The sequence below is a fragment of the Vanessa atalanta genome, chromosome 19 (assembly GCF_905147765.1).
Source record: "Vanessa atalanta chromosome 19, ilVanAtal1.2, whole genome shotgun sequence".
Lineage (NCBI taxonomy): Eukaryota > Metazoa > Arthropoda > Insecta > Lepidoptera > Nymphalidae > Vanessa > Vanessa atalanta.
The window spans coordinates 8,237,424-8,257,932 of NC_061889.1; the positions used below are offsets into that span (position 1 = coordinate 8,237,424).

Consider the following 20,509-nt stretch of genomic DNA (forward strand, 5'->3'; position numbering starts at 1 on the left):
CATTAGCCTGTAAATTTCCCACAGCTGGGCTAAGGCCTCCTCTCCCTTTGAGGAGAAGGCTTGGAGTATATTCCACCATGATGCTCTAATGCGGGTGGTTAATGGTTGAAATTAGACACAAGCAGGTTTCCTCACTATGTTTTCCTTCACCACCGAGCACGAGATGAATTATAAACACAAATTATAAAGCACATGTAAATTCGGTGGTGCTTGCCTGGGTTTGAACTCGCAATCATCGGTTAAGATGCACGCGTTCAAACCACTGGGCCATCTCGTTTATTTAGTTTATTATGTTGAAGTAAAAATCCTAGATGCTTGTCCCTGGGTGCCACGAAGTCTAATCTAAACCATTCAAGGATTCGCTTAAACACAGACCAAAACATCAAAATCGGACCAGCCGTTTATGAGTTCAAACATACATACATACAGAAGATTAACGTATATGTTTGTATATTTTTAGAATTAGATCCGCCAGAATTATTGTAGTTGATATTGTCGCTCAATTAAATAGGTTATTTTATTAAAAATATTCGATGTCTGATATTACCGCGCTTAAACAAACAAACAAACAGTTAAACAAAGTTATTGGAATAAGTAGTTTTATATGCATATAACAGATATCTTAATGTCGCCTGCATATGTTAGACGCGACAGTTTCAACCGGAATGCAGTTATAAATATCACTGCAATGGTTTGCAGTGCTCCCTATCTTAAATCTTTATTATTTACTAGCGAACAACCCAATTTAATGTGCTATACTTGTATATAATTCTATTTTAGAAAAAAAAAATAGAAATATGTTATATGTATAGGTAAAAAAAAAGCTTTAATTAAGATAAATTTTTGGTTTTAAAATCGTTTTTGTTGAAATTAATTTATGTCATTTTTTTAATCCTGGAGCTGAAGACCGAACAACTTTTCGATATATCATTATCCCCAAGAAAAATGCCGTAAGACATACCATGTAAGTTATCAAACGAGCAGTAGTAACTTTGCAAATCGCGTATGCTGCGTCACCCTGTCAGGGATAAATGAGGATTCTACTTAAGTTTTGAGTATAAAATCGCCCATGCACACACAAGGGAGAAGTGAATGGTGTAGAGTGGGTATGACGACTCCAACGGCATAAGAGGGGGGTCATGCAGTTTATCGTCACGGCTTACGAGTCCTCTTACCCCATATACCCCAATTTCTTAGAATTTACAGTTCCAGGAAGTTCATTTGTCCAATAGTTCTTACATATCTTTTATTAATAGCGTAAGCCGATTTTTGTCCCAGTGATTATGGGACGATGCTGCACCAAAAAAATCGGTTATGGTCTCATTTTGAGGAGCTTCAGCCGTAGATGTGCAGAAAAATAAAGAGGATTCTTGATTGGAATGTACTAAATTAATTTTAGAGAGCGAAAAAAAGTTACTGGCCGATTACAGTATAAGAAAAAAAAAATGAAAAACGTAAACAAAATTAAAGTGAATTGTTATCGACAGACTCCAATTCTAACTTAACTAATGTATATAACGACACATTGCCATTATCATTATTTTCTGTATCTATCTGTGGCTTCCGAGCGATCGTGGGTAGGCGGGCGAGGAGAATCAAAACCACGTGTTTGAAGGTTTTACAATATAACAGTAATACAATCAGCACTTTCTGTATTATAATAAAGTAACGACGCTCCACCAGGCACGTCTTGCTTACACGATATGCCAATGCATTACACAAAAGAGCCTGAAGTTGCGTCAGAGTGAAGAAACGTCCAACCGCACTATATCCAATGTTACTGTCAAAAATGTCATTATTACTTTTTTTCGTTTCTTGACACTCTCAAAACACAGTGGCCCGTCATATACTATTTGTTATTAAAAGTTTCATATCAATAAACTTTCATCATTTTAGCGCCTAAATCAAAACATAATCTGTCATAGGTTTCGAAATTCCTAAAAAAATATTTTGAATAGACGCGAAGTTTCGCGGGCTACCTACAAGTTTATATATGAATGGAGTATTTTCCAATGCCATCTATATATATTTTTAGCTTCAATAAAGTGCCACACTCCACTGACGTTTGAGTGACGTTCATTAATCCCGTTCGAAATGAAGTTTGAACAAAACTGAATTGAGCTTGCAATGTTGCAAATTGCTTTCAACACAATGAACGTAAAATCACGACGGGTTTATCGCCACACGGTATCGCGATAATACTGAAATTCAGGTCACATAATTGTCACTTTGGTTTTAAAGTTACATATTTGGTAGCTTTGCTAAGCGGTTCGATACACTATTTTTTTAACCAGCCCATTGAGGGGCTACAATTGGGGTGACAGATCGCTGATGGTAAAGTTTTATCGTAGGTTTTGCTAATAAAGAATATTTTTTGAGCAAAATTAAAAAATATATACTTATTGTCTCAAAGCAGAATCGGATTTTTTAGCTAGAAGCTATTAAATTTGATTTGTATCTATTTAATTATTATTATAGATAGAATATTTAATATGATTATGTCGAGTAGTCTACGTAGCATTGCAATCTGGATGGACCTAATGTCAGCGGTATTGTTTTGTTTAGAAATCCGCAGGAGACTTCTATTCCTGGCGCGGTGATGCTGAGTGTACACGCGTCTTTACGGATAACTCACATTGACGGCTATAAATCTTTCTGGCTATAAATTTGTTTAGATAAAATAAAGGGGGTTCCCCTTTATTTTATCTAAACAAACTGACTTACTATAAGTAAAGAAATAAATGTATTATTCTTCAAAATTGTTTGTTTACGAAGTTTATTTAGATCTTCGATATTAATATGTATGTTTGGTTATTTATAGTAGGAAAATAAAAGTTTTGTAGTCACGTGTTGATTTATTATATGATATTTTGACTATAACTAGTAGAGTTTTGAGTTTGTAATTTTTTGTCCCGAAAAAAATTTAATCCGAAAACATTCAAATTTTTGTCCGAACAAACGCTTTCCGTGGATTTAAGATCGGATCATTGTCAATCAATCAAAAAATCGGTTCTTAAGCAAAAAGTTATACATTTTTTTTAGAGACAACTTTTATTTGAATTGACTTCTTACTTATTTGATGTTGATTATAATATAGACTCAAATTATTTGTTAGCAATCTCTTGAAATAGATTTAATTGTTTTTTTTTAATTGAATGAGAAATAAACATAATTGATGAAGATATGCGGATAAATGTTTATTAATTTATATATGATTGTATGTATCTTTATATTTAGCTAGTATAAAATATAGTCGCTTCCCGCCGTCTGTGCGCTTAGATCTTTTAAACTACGCATCGGATTTAATGCAGTTTTGTATCAACGAACAGACTGATTCAAGACCTATGTTTATGCGTATAAATACATGCATATTACAGTAGAGAAAAACCGAGAATTTCAACTTTCCTCGCCGGATAATAACACTAGTTTTCCCTTTTACGTTTTTCCTTCAATATAGAATTTGTATGTTGATTCTAAACAATAGTATATGATATATTTATTTTTTATATGTTTTTCCTAGTATTTTAGTTATTATTTTTGATTCCTCAAGCCGTGGTATATAAGGGCGGTATCTCACCGGCAGCGATAGGCTGTAAAGTACATTACATTGCATTATTTACATTAACAGCCTGTAAATTTCCCACTGCAAGGCTAAGGTCTCCTCTCCCTTTGAGGAGAAGGCTTGGAGTATATTCCACCATTATGCTCTAATGCGGGTGGTTAATGGTTGAAATTAGACACATGCAGGTTTCCTCACGATGGTTTCATTCACCGCCGAGCACGAGATGAATTATAAACACAAATTAAGCACATGAAAATTCAATGGTGATTGCCTGGGTTTGAACCCGCAATCATCGGTTAAAATGCACGCGTTCTGACCACTGGGCTGGGCCTGCAGTTGAGTCAGTGGTTTATTTTGTAATGCCCGATTCTTCTCTCTCACTGATGTAATGTTACAAATGGTATCATTACAGGTGCGCACTGTAATGCTCAACTCTACTCAATCACGTATTTAATGATCAAATCTAAACTGTTACAATACAGGTGTACGCTCTCGATGAGACATTGCCCTAACGATGCACATTTCTGTTTATTAGTACACATAAAAGTGTCGGACACGTTGCAACGCGTGCTTTTGACACATGAATAGCAGCTGTTAAAATAGAAATGTTATAAGTTTAAAACTTATTCTTAAGAGCGTAGTTTGTAAGCGTGGGAATTTATTTTAGAACACACACATAGGTACTTTCCAATAATACAGTTGCATTGTGCAGTGTATCGTACGCATCCCCGGAGACAATTAGTTGCTTGTTTTAGGTGCAACGAATAAATTAAATTTTCATTGCGCGTTCATAACGTGGGATTTATAAAAATACATTTAATTACGAGTAATGTATTAGGTATGAGGTTGTCACTCGTAAATACAATTATAAATTATTTGTCCTGTTCACTTAATATTAACAATTGTTGACCGAATTTAAAAAAGAATATTTTTTTTTTTAAATAATTTTGTTTTCTCAGAATTCCGTCATTGATTACCCGATTCGAAAATTCCTTTTCTGTTTAAATATTGAGAAAAAAATTGAAGTCAGTTTTTTTGCAGTTAAAATTTTATATAAGGCTAGTTATCATTTTATCTTAAATCTCTTTGATTCTTTGCTAATTCACTGTTTACGGCTGGAAAATTGTTTTATGCATGCATGCATAATGAGGGATTGTAAAAGGGAAGGGGTGAGCGGTATGTTGGATCTGGTCGAGTACCAAAAACTGACGGTACGTTACTATATCTTCAGTCTACATTGTAGTATTCTATATATAATATATATTCTACTAAACATAATGTTGAAGTACATATTATTACAAATGCATTTTAGCATTAGCATTAGCATTAGCAGCCTGTAAATTTTCCCACTGCTAGGCTAAAGGCCTCCTCTCCCTTTGAGGAGAAGGTTTGGAGCATATTCCACCACGCTGCTCCAATGCGGGTTGGCGGAATACACATGTGGCAGAATCTCGTTGAAATTAGACACAGCAGGTTTCCTCACGATGTTTTCCTTCAGCCGAGCACGAGATGAATTATAAGCACAAATTAAGCACATGAAAATTCAGTTGTGCCTGCCTGGGTTTGAACCCGAAATCATCGGATAAGATGCACGCGTTCTAACCACTGGGCCATCTCGGCTCTTTCACAAATGCATATGAATATTATTCTTAACCTTCGAGTGCGGGTACAATTATAAACATAAATAAAGCTAAATTTAATTCAGAGTTACTTGCCTGGGCTTGAATCCACAATCCTCTCGCATTCACGTGTTCTAACCACTGAGCATACTGTTACAAGTTCGATTTGCATATGGGTTAGATAGTCAGTTTTTTTTTTATTCTAGTATTCTTAAGGGGCATTCATAGGCAGCTTATGTGTCGGCCCCTTAGATAGTTTAATAAGCAATATAGGCGACCATAAGTATTAACCAAGCGCAAGAATATCAAATAATATAAATTTAACGGTGCGATACAACGTAGCAGCTAAAAACAATAAAATTACTTTTTATATTCTCTAGAAACATACTCTCCATGAATCTGAACTGTTGATATTTCCACTTTCCCCATTAACTATAGTTTTATTACTTGAAATCTTCGTCTTAAAGCACAATGCGCACGCAACGTACTCGTACATACCTTTTCGTAAACAAGAAAAATTTCCTACCACACACACATGATATAATATTCCACCGCCAAACAGCAGCACTCATTATTGCTATGTTCCGGTTTGAACGGTGAGTGAGCCAGTGTAACTACAGGCACAAGGGACTTAACATCCTAGTTACCATGGTTGGTGGCACATTGGCGATTTAAGAAATGGTTAATATTTCTCACAGCGCCATTGTCTATGGGCGGTGTCACTTACCATTAGGTGGTCCAATTTTTGTCCGTACCTATAACATAAAAAAAGTTACACCGCCGGATGATGAATTACAAATACAAATTAAACACATGCAAACTTCGTGCTTATTCGGGCGTGAACCTGCGTCTACATCTTAGATTTACACGTTGTGTCAACTCAGCCGACGAGTCTTTTACTAACTTTCTTTTATTATAAACAAAGAAATATATTTTAATTGTCTCAGTGAAATCTCCTCGAAGATATCAATGAAGCGCTTATATTTTTTTTATGTTAATACAAGCGCATACTTAGCATGTTTTCTACGACTCGCTCTGCTTCCCGCTATATCGTCTTCGGCCGGTTTCCATGAATTATTTATTCAATTTTCCAACGTGATATTCATTGGCGAACGCTTGCAGACATAGGTCTTCAATAAATATATAAATGTAATAAAAATAAGATCGTATAAAAGAACATTATTATAATAATTTAATTAAATAAAATATATATACAAATAATTTAACTAGTTGTGGTCCATTGGTTGAAATTTGTCTGTATTACATTGCTTATAAAAATATACGATACTAAGTTCGAAAGATAGGATTATTTAATTTTTTTACGGTCGAAAAAAGCGTTATGATTTTTTAAGTTTGAGATGACGAGTGTTGTAATTTGCAGAATGAACGTAAACTACGAATTTTATATATAATTCAATACTAGCGATCCGGCCCGGATTCGCATGATGGAATTAATTAATAAATAATATTATTTGATATAAATATCATTTATATTCTTTACCAGTCAGAGCTTTCTAATAGTGCAATTAGCTCCGACATACAAACAAACAAATACTTCTTTATAATATTAGAAGGTAAAAATAATGTATTTCTAATTCTAGTATTTTTAAATATTTAAGTCTATTAATAGTACCTGCAAATTCTCGATACTTTAGTTTACTTCTTACAAGCTCTGACATTCTACCTCTAAATAAAAATACGTTATGTTATCCAATGTAATTACAGCTGTATGGAATTTCATTTGAAGTAATAAACATCGATTTTATTAACATCTTCAATGTATATGGGCGACAACAGGTAGCCTATTTGCCTATCTGCCTTCAAAAATATTGGTTTTATTATTTATTATTTATTATGTAATAGTTGAAAAAAAATTCTTATCTCTAATCATTGATTAAGTTTAATTTATATTTTAAATACATATTGCGCGATGTGATGGTACATGGTGAGACTAGCTGTAAATATTAGAACATTTGCCGAGATAATTTTGAATTTTTTATTTTTTATTTTGATGCTCAGATGGAGCTCAGATACAATATCACATCTTAACCAACGAATGCGGGTTCAAACCCAGGCAAGCACTACTGAATTTTCATGTGCTTAATTTGTGTTTATAATTCATTTCGTGCTCGGCGGTGAAGGAAAACATCATGAGGAAACCTGCATGTGTGTAATTTAAACGAAATTCTGCCACATGTGTATCCACCAACCCGAATCGGAGCAGCGTGGTGGAGCCCGTGGAATAGGCTCCAAACCTTCTCAAAGGCAGCTCCTCTGCCTTAACCCTTAAATTTACAGGCTGTTAATGATGATGATGATGAAGTGTATCTACTGTTGGTTGTCCTATTGAAAATAAAAAGAAAATGTAGTTTGGATTCTTTCTACGTTGTATATAATGTTCAGGCCTTGAAGAAGCTCGTACGAATTTTTAATATCCGATATGTAGTCGATTGAAGTGGTGTTCTTATGATTACTTCCTATCATAAAGTATAGATAATCTTCACTTGTAAATTTATTGATATTTCATAACTAATTTTTAGGCAAAGGTTTCCTTTTCTGGTAAAAAGATTTGGAGAATTTAACACCATTGTTAGGCGTTACTGGATATATATGTATTCTCGGTGATCGGTCTTAGTGTTAACCTTTCAGGGTAGGTACCGCCCACCCGTCAGATATTCTACCACTTATATGTATATTGAGTAAAGATGGTGACTGGAACATCTCAGCTTAGTCTCTGAATACAATATTTGTGAGACTAAACGTTGGAACATTCAGATTGAGGAAGACTTCAGACAGAAAAGGGAGACTTCATTTCACCATTCAGTGGATTTTTGTAGACGGTACAATGTACCAGCCGCTGCAGCATTTGTGTCTGAAATTTTTCGTATCATGAAAATATATCTGATTTGTGAAGTCTTTCGCCTTAAATTACAAATTGGAATCATATAAAAGAAAGATATTATAAGATTCCAATTTCAAATTTCATGGCTAATATTTGATTTCTATTTCTTTTATGTCTTTTTTTTTAAATTTATTCTTTACCACAGTATACATAGCATATTTAAGGTTCGGTCTCTCTAGTGAGCACGATACATACTTGGGGGTTATGGGTGTCATTTAAATGGTCTGCTAATTTAAGCGCTCGTATGGTCCAAATGTATTTTTTAAGTAAACAAAGTAAATTAAGCTCCTTCTAGTAAGCGGCTAAAACAACTTAATTGATCAGCAAAGCTATGTGAAATTGGCAGCTTTCAAATTAAGTTTTATTAAGCAGTCAGCGGATAGGGAGATCCATAAAAAAAACTCTTATAACCTAACCTGACAAACTCAGAGATTATAAATATTATTTTTAGGCCAACCGATTGTATAATTCTGCTAATCAACATTATTGTTTCTTACATTAACAGCCTGTAAATTTCCACTGCTGGCCTAAGGCCTCCTCTCCTTTTGAGGAGATGGTTTAGAGCATATTCCACCACGCTGCTCCTATGCCGGTTGGTTGATACACATGTGGCAGAATTTCGTTGAAATTAGAAACATGCAGGTTTCCTTCACCGCCGAGCACGAGATGAATTATAAACACAACTTACGTTTTCCAGCACCGTCGAGTACAAATTAAAAAAGTACGTGAAAAATAAATGGTACTTACTTATTCAGTAATGTTTCACTAGTCATAGTAATTACAGCATACATTTTTTAATTTCAATTAAGACCAAGGACTGTACGAGTAATTTCTTCCTTCAACGTTTTATTTATTCAAGAAAAGCCTTTGTGTTTTCCTCTTTATAAAATGTACGCTAGTTTCTGGTTATATCACGTAATTTCTATATTGTGTACTAGCTACTCTTTCTAAGTTCACACGAATATGATAAAGGTTTAAACATAAACATAAATATTCTTGATTTATTTTTTCTGGCGAGGAAAGTTGAAATTCTCAGCTTTTCTCTACTATATATATGCATGTATGAACCTTCCTCTAGCATCACTCTGTTTTTTCTTGGAAGACGCATTAAAATCCGTTGCGTAGTTTAAAAGATCTAAACGTCCAGACGGCGGGAACCGACTTTTATATACACTAAGTAGAGATATATATGTCACCGTTTGATTACAATCTGACGAGACAGATTGTAATCTGTCGAAATATTGTGAACTGTGAAATATGATTGCAATTTAACGCATTGGTCGCTCTTACATTAAGACCGGCCAATCAGTCGACAGATTGTAATCTAACATTTTGACTTCGACAGATTACAATATAGCGAAAAATAATGCGTTAAATTGCAATCATATTTCACGGTTCACAATATTTTGACAATTTACATTTGTAATCTAACGATTTTGTAATCTTACGAAGCTAATACATACTATATACCAGTATAGTATGTATTAGCTTCAAGCTCGGAATGCTTTACAAATGCCTCTTTAAATTTGTTAATATTGTTAAATACGATTGGCGCTACAATAATCTCCGTTTTCAAACGTATAGCGTTCATCCATCCACTTCATGGCAATCGGTTGAACTGTAGAGAAATTGATTTGTTGCAGCGCCATCTAGTGGCGACTTACAGGAAGGTTGATAGTATAAAATTCTCCCTGAAAAAATACAAATTTCTGCCAACTTCCATGATCATTTCATTTGACAAACTGAGTCTAAGTTAAGCTGAAAAAAACATCCATATGTCTTTTTTTATGTATAGATTTAAAATGAATATACGTTTTTGTGTTCGTAATGTGTAAGCTTTTAAGTATCGTTAATCACCGTTACCCACTTAGGCTGAAAATACTTCGTAAATATAATACACGTTCGTGTATATATTATTGTGTTTGAGAATATTATCTTAAACATATAATAGTTTCAATTTCTTTACCGGCGACAAAAACTGAATGCCTGGTTCATTATTCCTCTAGGGAATTGATAACGGAATCCGTTCCATCCATTCAACGGAAAAAATCTAATCTTGAAGTAAAACATCTGTTAGCGTGATTTGGGGGTAAGTTCGATTTGTATGCCGTGACGGGAAACGGCATCACACTCTGCTATGTCGTCATTCTTCGTACTTCTCCGCCACTTTCGACTTCCTTGTGTGTGGAGCGTATACTATATATTTTAATGCTCATAAGAAGAACATGTACTTATATATTATTAAGGAAGTTACTGTATGTTTTAATTTATTTTACCTAATATATATATATTTTTTTTTTAATTAATAATTTTATTTATCAATTATTTCGAACATTATAGGACGGCCATATTTTTTTTTATTAATGTGTATAAAATAATAAATTATACAAAAATAAATGATTTATTTGTTTATTTCAGGAAAGCGGTAAGCGACGATTCGTGCGCGTCTTGCGAGCGGACAAGTGTGGACAAGATGTGGGGGAATGAGGTACCGGCACGCGCCGCCGCATCACCTGGGTTGCTGCGCCGGCGGTATTCCATGCCGGAAACTATCATGAGAAAGTAAGAAAACTACTATATTTAATTTGGATCTTCAGATCGGTACTGAAAAGATTTTTTACGCGTATTAGTTCCTTTGAAGAAATATTTATTATTTCCTCGTCGTACTTTGATGTTGGGATACCTTATTTTTACTTGTTTAATTATTCATTTGTTGTAATTACAGATACAGGCTGGCTCAGCAGAGATCTGAGGCTGAAGGCGATGAAGGAGGACGTTGGAGTGCCTCTGGAACGGCAGCTGGAACGAGAAGTTCATGTGCTTGGTGTGGTGCTCGAGCGGGTGGTGCGCGGCGCGAAAGAGAACATATGCGAAAATCTGCCTTACTACGGCTATGGGGCAGAGCTGGTGCATCTCCAGCTCGAGCTTGTCCTTGTGTTCCCTGTGGTCCTTGCGGCACGCGTTCACTCGATGCGTCACATTCAGAATTACGTACTTCACCTAGACGTCTCAGACTAGACTCCTCTCGAGATCGACATTCCGACTGCTCATCCAGTTCTCCAGTTAGAGGCGCATCCTCCTGTACCGACCCTATTTCAGACTCAGCGATTGCCATGGAAATATCACCAAGACGTACCGGCAGTGTAGATAAGACACGAATAGTTTGTACACCTCTCAACAGTCCCGTTCTAAACGTTGAGACCACTGACCGATCTCTTACTGATTCTTCTGATGCATTTACAAAATCTATGCCAACAATGAAAGAAGTTACATTCAGAAATCCCGAACCGTTCACTCATGTTTCAACAAGCGAGTATATAGACGGTCGAGTGAGCGAAAGGTCAGTTAGTGCAGAAAATGAGGAAAGCAATGTCGTTCCATATAATAAACCTCTAACTTTGGAGACGCCTCCTTATGATATCCTAGAAATCGTCGTATCTGAAACATTAGACGTAAGACCAGCTCCAGTAATAAAGAGCAGTTCACCTGAAAAATTACTTTATAAAAGTCAAGTATCCAATTACAAAAACTCTAACATAGATATAGATGAGTACGTGTCTAATATTCTGGTTGAGAGTTTAAATTCTCTAACCGATCAGCTCGAGTCAATGAACGCGTCAATTGGGAGTGATCGGAAGATGAGCATCGTTGAAAAAGAAATCAAAGTAAAATTACAAAACACCGGTGTTAATACAATTGTCCATTTGAGCCCAACGTCTAACAATCAAATCATATTTGGTAACGAAGAGCTTTACGAGAGTGATGGAAGGCGGGACAATTGCAATAATCCGCGTGACTCGTGTAGTGTAAATATTCGCGATGAAGCACTTAGTGTTGAAACTAATAATAATGTTACTTCCGCTGATAGCTTGCGACACGAAGAGGTAACACATAACCATAACCAATCTAAGTCTGAGAATTTCTTGAATATACCAAATGAAAGTGTAAACAAAGCAGTTTTACAACAGATACAGAAACTTTTTCAGGAAGAGCTTAAGAGCATTGAACCAGATGTACATTCGCCAGATGGAAAACGACCAGGAATTTCGCACATTGAGATTTCAAATGTTGATGTCTTTATAGAAAATAATGATAGTTCATTTCAAAATACTGAGACCATCGAAATGCAGACGACAAGAAATTCAGCGGGCGGTCAAATGCTAGGGGGAGTTGTTTCTGGTAATTATTATCAGGAAGTAGACGATAATGCTATCGTACCCCGATTTTCTGCCTTTCCGCACACCGAGTCGATGGAAGTCAATACATCGTCTTCCGAGGATGCTGAACTTTTGGGTTCAGAGTGCACAAGCCTTGTTGACAGTCTAGATGATCCAAACTCTCCGCGATCGGTACTTTTAAGAAGATCCTTTAATAACAACAAAAGAAGTGAACTTGTGCGATCAGCTATAGACGTTTTAGATTTACTACCTGAAAATGCCAATCAAACTATATCACCAAAAGAAAAAGGTGAATCATTCTTTATAAGAATAAAAGACGACGACTGCGACTGTGAAAAAGAGAACATAGTAGTAGCCGACCATATGCCTGAAACTATAAAACAGAGATTATACCGGCGTCACAGAAAACGAGAAATGCGCATGGAATGTGCGCGTCGTAGTAAGGTGAAGCAATTGAAACGAGATATTGAATCTCAAAATCGACAAGAACTCTATAAATCAAAGAAAGAAGTGGAAAAGGAATGTATGATTATAATAAACGCAATCATAGATGATGTTATTGCGAAAATAGCACAAGACGAGTATAAATGTATGCGTATAAGTCAACGATCAAATAAATTACTTGCTACAAAATCAGATGAAAATTTATTGAAAAAGCAATGGAAGAAAGATAGTAAAAATAATAATAACAGAAATGCACGGAAATTAGTCAAAAATATCGTTTCTCATTCGTGCTCAGATAATCTCGATAAAGATCATAGAAAAAGTGAAAGACTTATACGAGGCAAACTTTCTCTTCAAACGCATCCACCAATTTCGTCAGATGAAGGTGGTCCTAAGCGAATATACCAAAAATCGGAGATACATGACGGGAATAAATGTATTGAAATACTTGAGATAATCGAGTATGTGAATAGTTCACAAAATTCTGACACGACCACTTCAGATGAAAATCATAATCTAAATTCGAGGAATAGAAAATCAAGAATTCCTGTTCCCGTGAATGAGAAAGTTCAAAGGATATATGATGGTAATACACAAAAGAATAAAAGTAACAGCAGTAGAAGAACTCCACCGATCCTCTCGCGAGAGAGAAACGGCAAACCGAGCCATCTGCTAGCTAATATGTTGCTAGAGGCGCTGGGAGACGAAATTCTCACGGATGTTCAGGATGCGCCCACACGTCGCGCTTCCGTTCCTTGCGAATCACGTGCACGCTCAAATTCATTACGCTTTAAAAATGTATTTGATATTATACCGGAAGAAAGAAGTAGCCTCAGCATAGAATCAACAGGCGATGACTCCGCTTACAACCGTCGAGCATCAGCTCCAAGTCTAAGTGACGGCTTATATTCGACCGATCAGGAAGAAAAGAGAACCAAACCGACCGAATCTAGCCAATACTACGATAATAGAGGAGTATCTAGAGAGATACGATGTGCAGAGATGAAAAGTACAGGAACTTCGCCTATTCACGAGGCGTACCGCGCACCAGTACATGTCAATGTGGGAGCGATGACGTCACCGATCCGCAAATCGGCTTGTACGAGTCCGATACGAATATCGAGCACCGAGGCGCGCGAACGAAACCACTGTCAGCAAACGAGCCGCAAGCATCTGACGCAGCCAAAACTCGCCAAGCGGGCGTCGTCGCAGAGACACGAGGAGGAAGGTATCGCGCGCACGCTTGCACCGCCGCTCCTAACCCACCGCACTGCTTTACCATCTCTGTAGTAACTCCGAACGACTGGACTTTCACGGAGTTATAGTAATAGTATGTTTAATTCATTGTTAAATTAAATCTGATTTATATTAGCGATATCCTGCAAAGGTTGAATTTACTAAATTATATTATATTACGTAAAGTTAAATATATTGTTATGTATATGGATTTCGATATCACTAAAGTTAAATCTTTGGCGGAAATTGTTATGTTACATGTTATATCGTAAGAGATAAAGTTATGGACACACAGTTACAAACACCCGTTGTTATGACACTTGTAATACGTTTATCAAAACATCACAGTATTTCGAGAGGCACGCGAGCACGTAATCGTTTATGTAGTACGTAGTATATACAGTATATTTATGATCGAAGTCTAATAAAACATATGAAAATTGGATGTTCGTTTTATTTATGCGAAGGTTCCACCGTCAGGCGGAAGTCGATCTCGTCGCAGTGCGAGCCGACCCGTCGGTTACGAGGCGGGAACAGCGAAAGAGAAACAATTCCCTCAATATTTCGCCTCAAGCGCGGCAAAAAGGACGAGGAAAGTCTGGGGTCGAACTCGCTCTCCGAGAGACGATCTTCTGAGGTCTCGTCACTGGGAGATAAAGAGCGCCGAAAAGAGCGCTTGAAAGTTCGAAATTTGCTGGGTGCGACTGGGAGGGAGAGACGGGGCAAGAGTCAGGTGAATGTAGATGAGGAGAAGAGACAGAGGGGAGGGTGTGGGAAGCGCGAGGGAGAGGACGGTGAGGAGGGATGGAGCTCGAGCGAGTCGAGTGGCAGTCTGCTATGTTCGCTGGCGCCCGCGTGGCTAACAGCGCGCCGCAGACGACGACGTGCCGCCCCCCCAGGTTCAGACCACTCGATATCGTAACAAAAGCTTGTAGATTACACATGTTCATAATTTATATTTAATATGCTTTCACCTTTGAAATTTATGTCACTGTCGCGTGTTCGCTTTATAATATATTTTTCTTTCTAAGATTAAAAAGTTTCTTAATTTATGGTTCTAAATTTATGGTTTGCAAGTGGATAGATATTATAAAAATACATACATAACATCTGTCGTATAAAAACTAAATAGTGCGACTATCACATAAAGAAATCGTAAGTATTTTCGTAGGCGAGTGGGCGGTGACAGTCGCAGGTTCTTGTCCGGCTGCGTTACCCAACGATGTCGAGATGCGCCTGCGCTTCCCGGATCCACGGCGGCGTAACTCCGTGATATCCGAACAGACACCGCGCCCCCCGCCCTGCGCACGCGCTGTAAGACGATCTTTGCATCATAGATTTTATTAAATTGTAATTATAAAAAAAAAAATCTAATAACGATTGATACAAATGGCTCTTATAATTAAATTAAATATAACTTTCATTTTATTGATTAATTAAATAATATTACCTTACCTTTTAACGTAAAATAAATTTGGTCGATAATTTGGAACCGTTAAATAACGAATAAAAGATTTTCTATGAAACAATTACGTCACTTTTAGGGTGTTACAGACACCCTAAAAGTGACGACCAAACCAAAACGACAAAGATTAAAATATAAAATATATATTCCTCAGCATTCAAATCAAGTAAATTTTTTGTAGGAAAAAGAAGGGTACTTTAATTTTTTATTTTATATCACATCATGGAGTTTCCATCACCAGTTCTCCTAATTTAAAACCGGTGACTTCATTTGCTACAAATTTGTACGTCACGGTTCAAAAATAATCTTGTGAGTCTTAATTTAAGATGTAGGGGCAAGCATTTTGATTTTTAATGAAACGAAAAAATATTTTTAAAAACATTTGCGGACTAACTTATCCAACAAGGTTTGTTTACACAACATTAACAGCAGTAAGCTTGGGGCATAGTAGCATAGGACCACGGCTATCCTCTGAACTTATGTATTTCATTAAAATATATAACTAAGTTGACTACTTATTGGATACAAGTTGAACCTGCGGCTTTACCTGCGCTAAGTCACAAACCGTCAACCCCATTTCATCCACTCGAGAGGTGATATGAAAAAAATAAAAAAGTAGTCGATGTCCTCAAAACTCAAACTATCTCCGTACCAAATTTCATCAAAATGGGTTAAGCGGTTTAAGCATGAAAAGGTAAGAGACATAGTAACTTTCTCAGTTATAATATTAGTATATAAAAAAGTTGGCAACGAATATTTTCTTATTTTGTACTTTTCAAAGCGCAATTTTTTCCATAATCAGGTTCTAGAATATTAAAATACTTTTATAATGATTTCATTAGTAGTGGGTAATGAATTATACACATAAAATAAAATAGTCATAAAATGTTATTATGTCACGAGAAGAGGAGAAACTTATATAATACATAAAGTATTAGTTTCTCATTTCGATATTGACTTATGATGTTATGGAATTGATTTCAGGTTGATTGCGGCGCGCAATGCACGCAGGGGCATACACGCCGTTCCCTCGACGAGGCGGGCAGACTCACGCTTACCGTGAAAAAGGAGGCTTCAGGTAAAATTATTTTTGAATAGTTTAATGTTGGTACCATAATTGAATACCTATGTGTGTATTCCCTTAGTATTGTTTCGAGAATAGATACGAATTAGTCTAGGCTGTGCTATGCCGTCACAACTTATCATTTTATGAGTTTTATGAAAACAAAAACTATACTTTTTTTTCGCTTAGAATTAAATCGTTGTCTATAGTGCAATAAAAATACACACTTGTACACGCAGACGCACACACCCTTGCACACGAACACACACACACACAATAATAATACTAATATGTGTACTATATTGCATCCTTGTCGAACTTATACAAAATAGTTACTTATCCTGCTCTTATAGTAATATTACGATCTATTTGACATATTTCCGCGTGTATAGGTTATGATAGTTTTTCTTAATTTTCTCGAAAATGGTGCAGTTTCGCAGGACGCGAGTGGTATTGTTGTAATCAGGGACCAATTCTCTAACATATACAACAATTTGTTTCCCCAAAATCGTGGAGGATTATTCTAAACCCAACCCGTATTCACTACACCGCATTGGAGCAGCGAGGTGAAATAAGCTCCAAACCTGGAGAGGGGGGGGGATTTTGTGTTGGCCTTAGTCCACCTGTGGAATATTGAAAGGCTGTTAATTTTGAGCCAATAGCTATGGGCAGAGATAACCACGTGAAACACATTGTACAATATTACCATATTGTTATTTTTTAATTTCAGACTCTTCAATAGTTGCGTCGAAGAGTGTGAATAAGTCATCCGAGATGCTGCCTGATCTCCACACGTACCGCGCTTCACGCAGCAAAACGAGAAGCTCTGTGAAGGTAAAGCTGCAGCTTAAACGATGACATCTTACGTCATCACGGTCTCCTAGTACCTATTACTATCATGAACCCATTAGCGTAACCAGGGCGGGGTATGGGAGTTCAAGCCCAAGTAAACTAGGTGCCCCCCCCAAAAGACTAGCAAATCGTATTTTTTTCCAAATTCTTTTTTTAGACGCCTGGGCCCTCCGAGGCTACACCATAATAAAGCCTTGGCTACATTAATGCACCTACCATAATATAATCAAAAGACAAATTTTTATTCATTGACATTTTCGTTAATTTTATTCAAAAACATCAAAACCGATTCGGATGATTTTAACTTATTTAGATGAGTCATCAACTTCAAATAATTTTGTAGTCCAAATCGAAATGTACAAGAGGATGATTTTTTATAGTTACATCGAAATATAACATTATTAAGTTTATGTATTATAAGTCGAGCAACGCTTATTCTATTAATATGTCTTTCGATCATAATGAGACGTGAATTAGTAAGCATATTATTTACATCGAGAAGGCCGTCGTTTCAGACGCGGCAGGGGTACTCCCTACATTGCTGGCTTCCAGAAGAAGATCCTACGCCGATAAGGTACATTGAAGAGCATGAATAAAACTTAAAATGATGTTTCAAATAAATATATATTAAAAAAGTTTTAGAATGTGATGTCAATTATTTTGTTATATGTAAGTTTTTTTTTAGAATATGTTTTAGGAGTTATGTCGTTATTTTATAATTTGAGTTATTAGTAAATTTACAATACGCTTTACAGAGCACGTAACGGGCTGGCCGTAGAGGGCAGCGCCATTGTCCCGCGACGGAAGCCCCGCGCGCCATCTATGAGCGAACGTGATCTCACGCGCACCCTGCCGGCCAGACACCATCTACCGTTGAATTTACGAAACATTTTCTAATTTGTGTAAAAGTAGCCTTAGCTCCATCTATTATTACTAGACAATATTATTTATCGCATTTAACACAATTCCACGGATAGAGACAAAATGACAAAATCTTATAAACTGATAAAAATTTTGGCATAGTAAAAAATATGAACGAGTTTTAATATGAAGCTAAGACTGGATATATTCTAATAAAACACAAACATAAACGTGTCTGTGTATCTTCACCCTAAATACTAGATAAATGTAAGGGAAAATCCAAGTACAAAAGTGAAATAGATAACCACAGGACATACTGCAAACATGAACATACATGAAATGCATGAAAATATTTACAAGCCAAAATGATAAATTCAAAGTTATGCCATTTTGTCTCATATACTATCATGGTGTCAATTATACAATATACGACAATCATAACTAAAAGGTTGTTTCAGGGAAGTATTTTTTTTTAAATGTTTTAAAAATATCTGAAACAATTTCATAATAATAACGCGAGATTTAAATTTTAATTTCTTGTAAATTTGTAACAAAAATTACGAAGTTTAAAATATATTCAGTAGTCTTAATAGTTTTAGATGCTGGTATAAATAATAGGTACTTAATTAAAAAAATGTACTTATAAATAATTTGAGTTCACTTACTTTTTATTCGTTCCACAGAGTTCCGCTTTTGCATTTGTCTTAAATGATTTTCAAGTTTATTTTAACATATAGTATTCATAGATTTCTGTTGGAGGTCGTAATAAATTAAATATTTATCAGCCACAATTAATTTATCTTTATTTAAAAATTAAAGTAAAAGAAAATTTATTTTTAATTGCCTATGTTCAAATTAATATTAGAAAAACAACTTTCATTACTCCGTCCACAGTCTAAAAAACTAAAACGATAATCTAGTTTATTTAATCTGTGACAAAATTTTAATATTGAAGGAATTTAAAAAGTTCAGTCGAACTAGCATCGAAATCTAAATTTAAAAAACAAAATCTTTATTTAATCTGTACTAAATAATTACAGAATATAAAAATATTATTTATTACATCAAACTTTTTAATTATTGTTGTTGTATATTATCATTGGTAAATTTTTTTTAGATCTTATACTTTTCACTTATATGGCGGAGGTGTGATTCTTAAAATCACATGATACAAAAAAGTAACTCGTTTGACTGGACTATAATTAAATAGGAAATGTTATCAATATTTTAATTTTATTTTCTTATTAATTTAAAGGAAGTGAATAAAGTAGTGAAAATATCATAATTTTTTTCTTTTTTTTTTTAATCCTGATGAATGATGTCCAACTTGACATTACATCTCGATTTATATGGTGTGAAAAACAGTTGGTGAAGGTTATGTATATATCTTTCTCTTTCTTCTTTATTTAAATAAACTTTGGATTTTACTTGGACTTTGTGCAAGCCTTGCAAAACTCATTCATGACATATTCTAGTGCCAACGGCCAAACAGTAATACTTGGTATTGTTGTGTTACGGCTAGAAGCGTGAGTGAGCCAGTGGATCTACAGACACAATAGACGTAACATAGGTAAAAAGATAATGTTGATTTTTTTTACAGCGCTAACATCTGCGGTGATGACCACTTACCATAAATAATTTTCTCATCTGTACCAAAAACTGTGCATCGGTAGTATATTTTGGGTAAATATCAATTACGTTGTGAAAATTAGTAAAATTGTCTTTGTCTAAATCTCGTTGTCTTTGCTTTTTTAACAACATTAACGAGATGAATTATATTAAGCACACATTAACACAAATTAAGCTCTTGAAAATTCTGTGGTGCTTGCCTGGGTTCGAACCCGCAATCATCGGTTAAGATGCACGTGTTCTAACCACTGGGCCATCTCCGCTTATTAATTCTTCGTCTTTGATTAATTCTATAATATTTGACAGGACGGCAGACGCGTTCCATATATTCAGCCGCTGGTGAGGCCGCGGTTGCATGCCATGCACGATCCCGCTGCCTCACCACTCGGTATCGTGGAAACCCGAAGATGATTTAAGTGGGTAGGACAGGGCATTAGGCCCTGGCACGAGTCTCACATACCCGTCCCGGTCCCCCTACCAACACAAAAAAAGGGTATACGTCGGAGGAGTCTGTAATAATAATAATAAGTATATAGCGTAATTAATAGTTGAACTGACTGACAGTCTTAATTATTAATAAAGATAATAATAATAATACACTAGATAAACTACACTAGATAAACTTCTTTTTTATTCGTCGTTTAGTTTTCGTTAGTTTTGAAATAGTTGTTAAATAAAATTAAATGAAAAACGTAACG

At 35.6% G+C, this 20,509-nt stretch overlaps 2 protein-coding genes across 4 annotated transcripts in view; both read left to right on the forward strand.

Annotated features, from left to right (window-relative positions):
* LOC125071263 overlaps positions 1–14,508 on the forward strand; it is a 71,308-nt gene extending 56,800 nt beyond the window's left edge. For 2 of the 3 annotated variants that reach the window (XM_047681404.1, XM_047681406.1), the window contains 2 exons: positions 10,502–10,645; positions 10,809–14,384. In XM_047681404.1, coding sequence (XP_047537360.1) covers positions 10,557–10,645; positions 10,809–13,995 — 3,276 coding nt within the window. In that variant the 5' untranslated portion in view covers positions 10,502–10,556 and the 3' untranslated portion in view covers positions 13,996–14,384. Of the gene's footprint in view, positions 1–10,501; positions 10,646–10,808; positions 14,385–14,408 lie in introns of those variants that run through there. The other variant, XM_047681405.1, reaches the window with a different exon arrangement.
* LOC125071587 lies at positions 14,375–18,638 on the forward strand. The gene is made up of 6 exons (XM_047681908.1): positions 14,375–14,840; positions 15,113–15,255; positions 16,391–16,484; positions 17,200–17,303; positions 17,837–17,895; positions 18,077–18,638. Exons 1-6 carry the CDS (start codon positions 14,375–14,377, stop codon positions 18,216–18,218), a joined length of 1,008 nt encoding a protein of 335 aa, XP_047537864.1. The 3' UTR covers positions 18,219–18,638.
* The last annotated feature ends 1,871 nt before the right edge of the window (positions 18,639–20,509 follow it).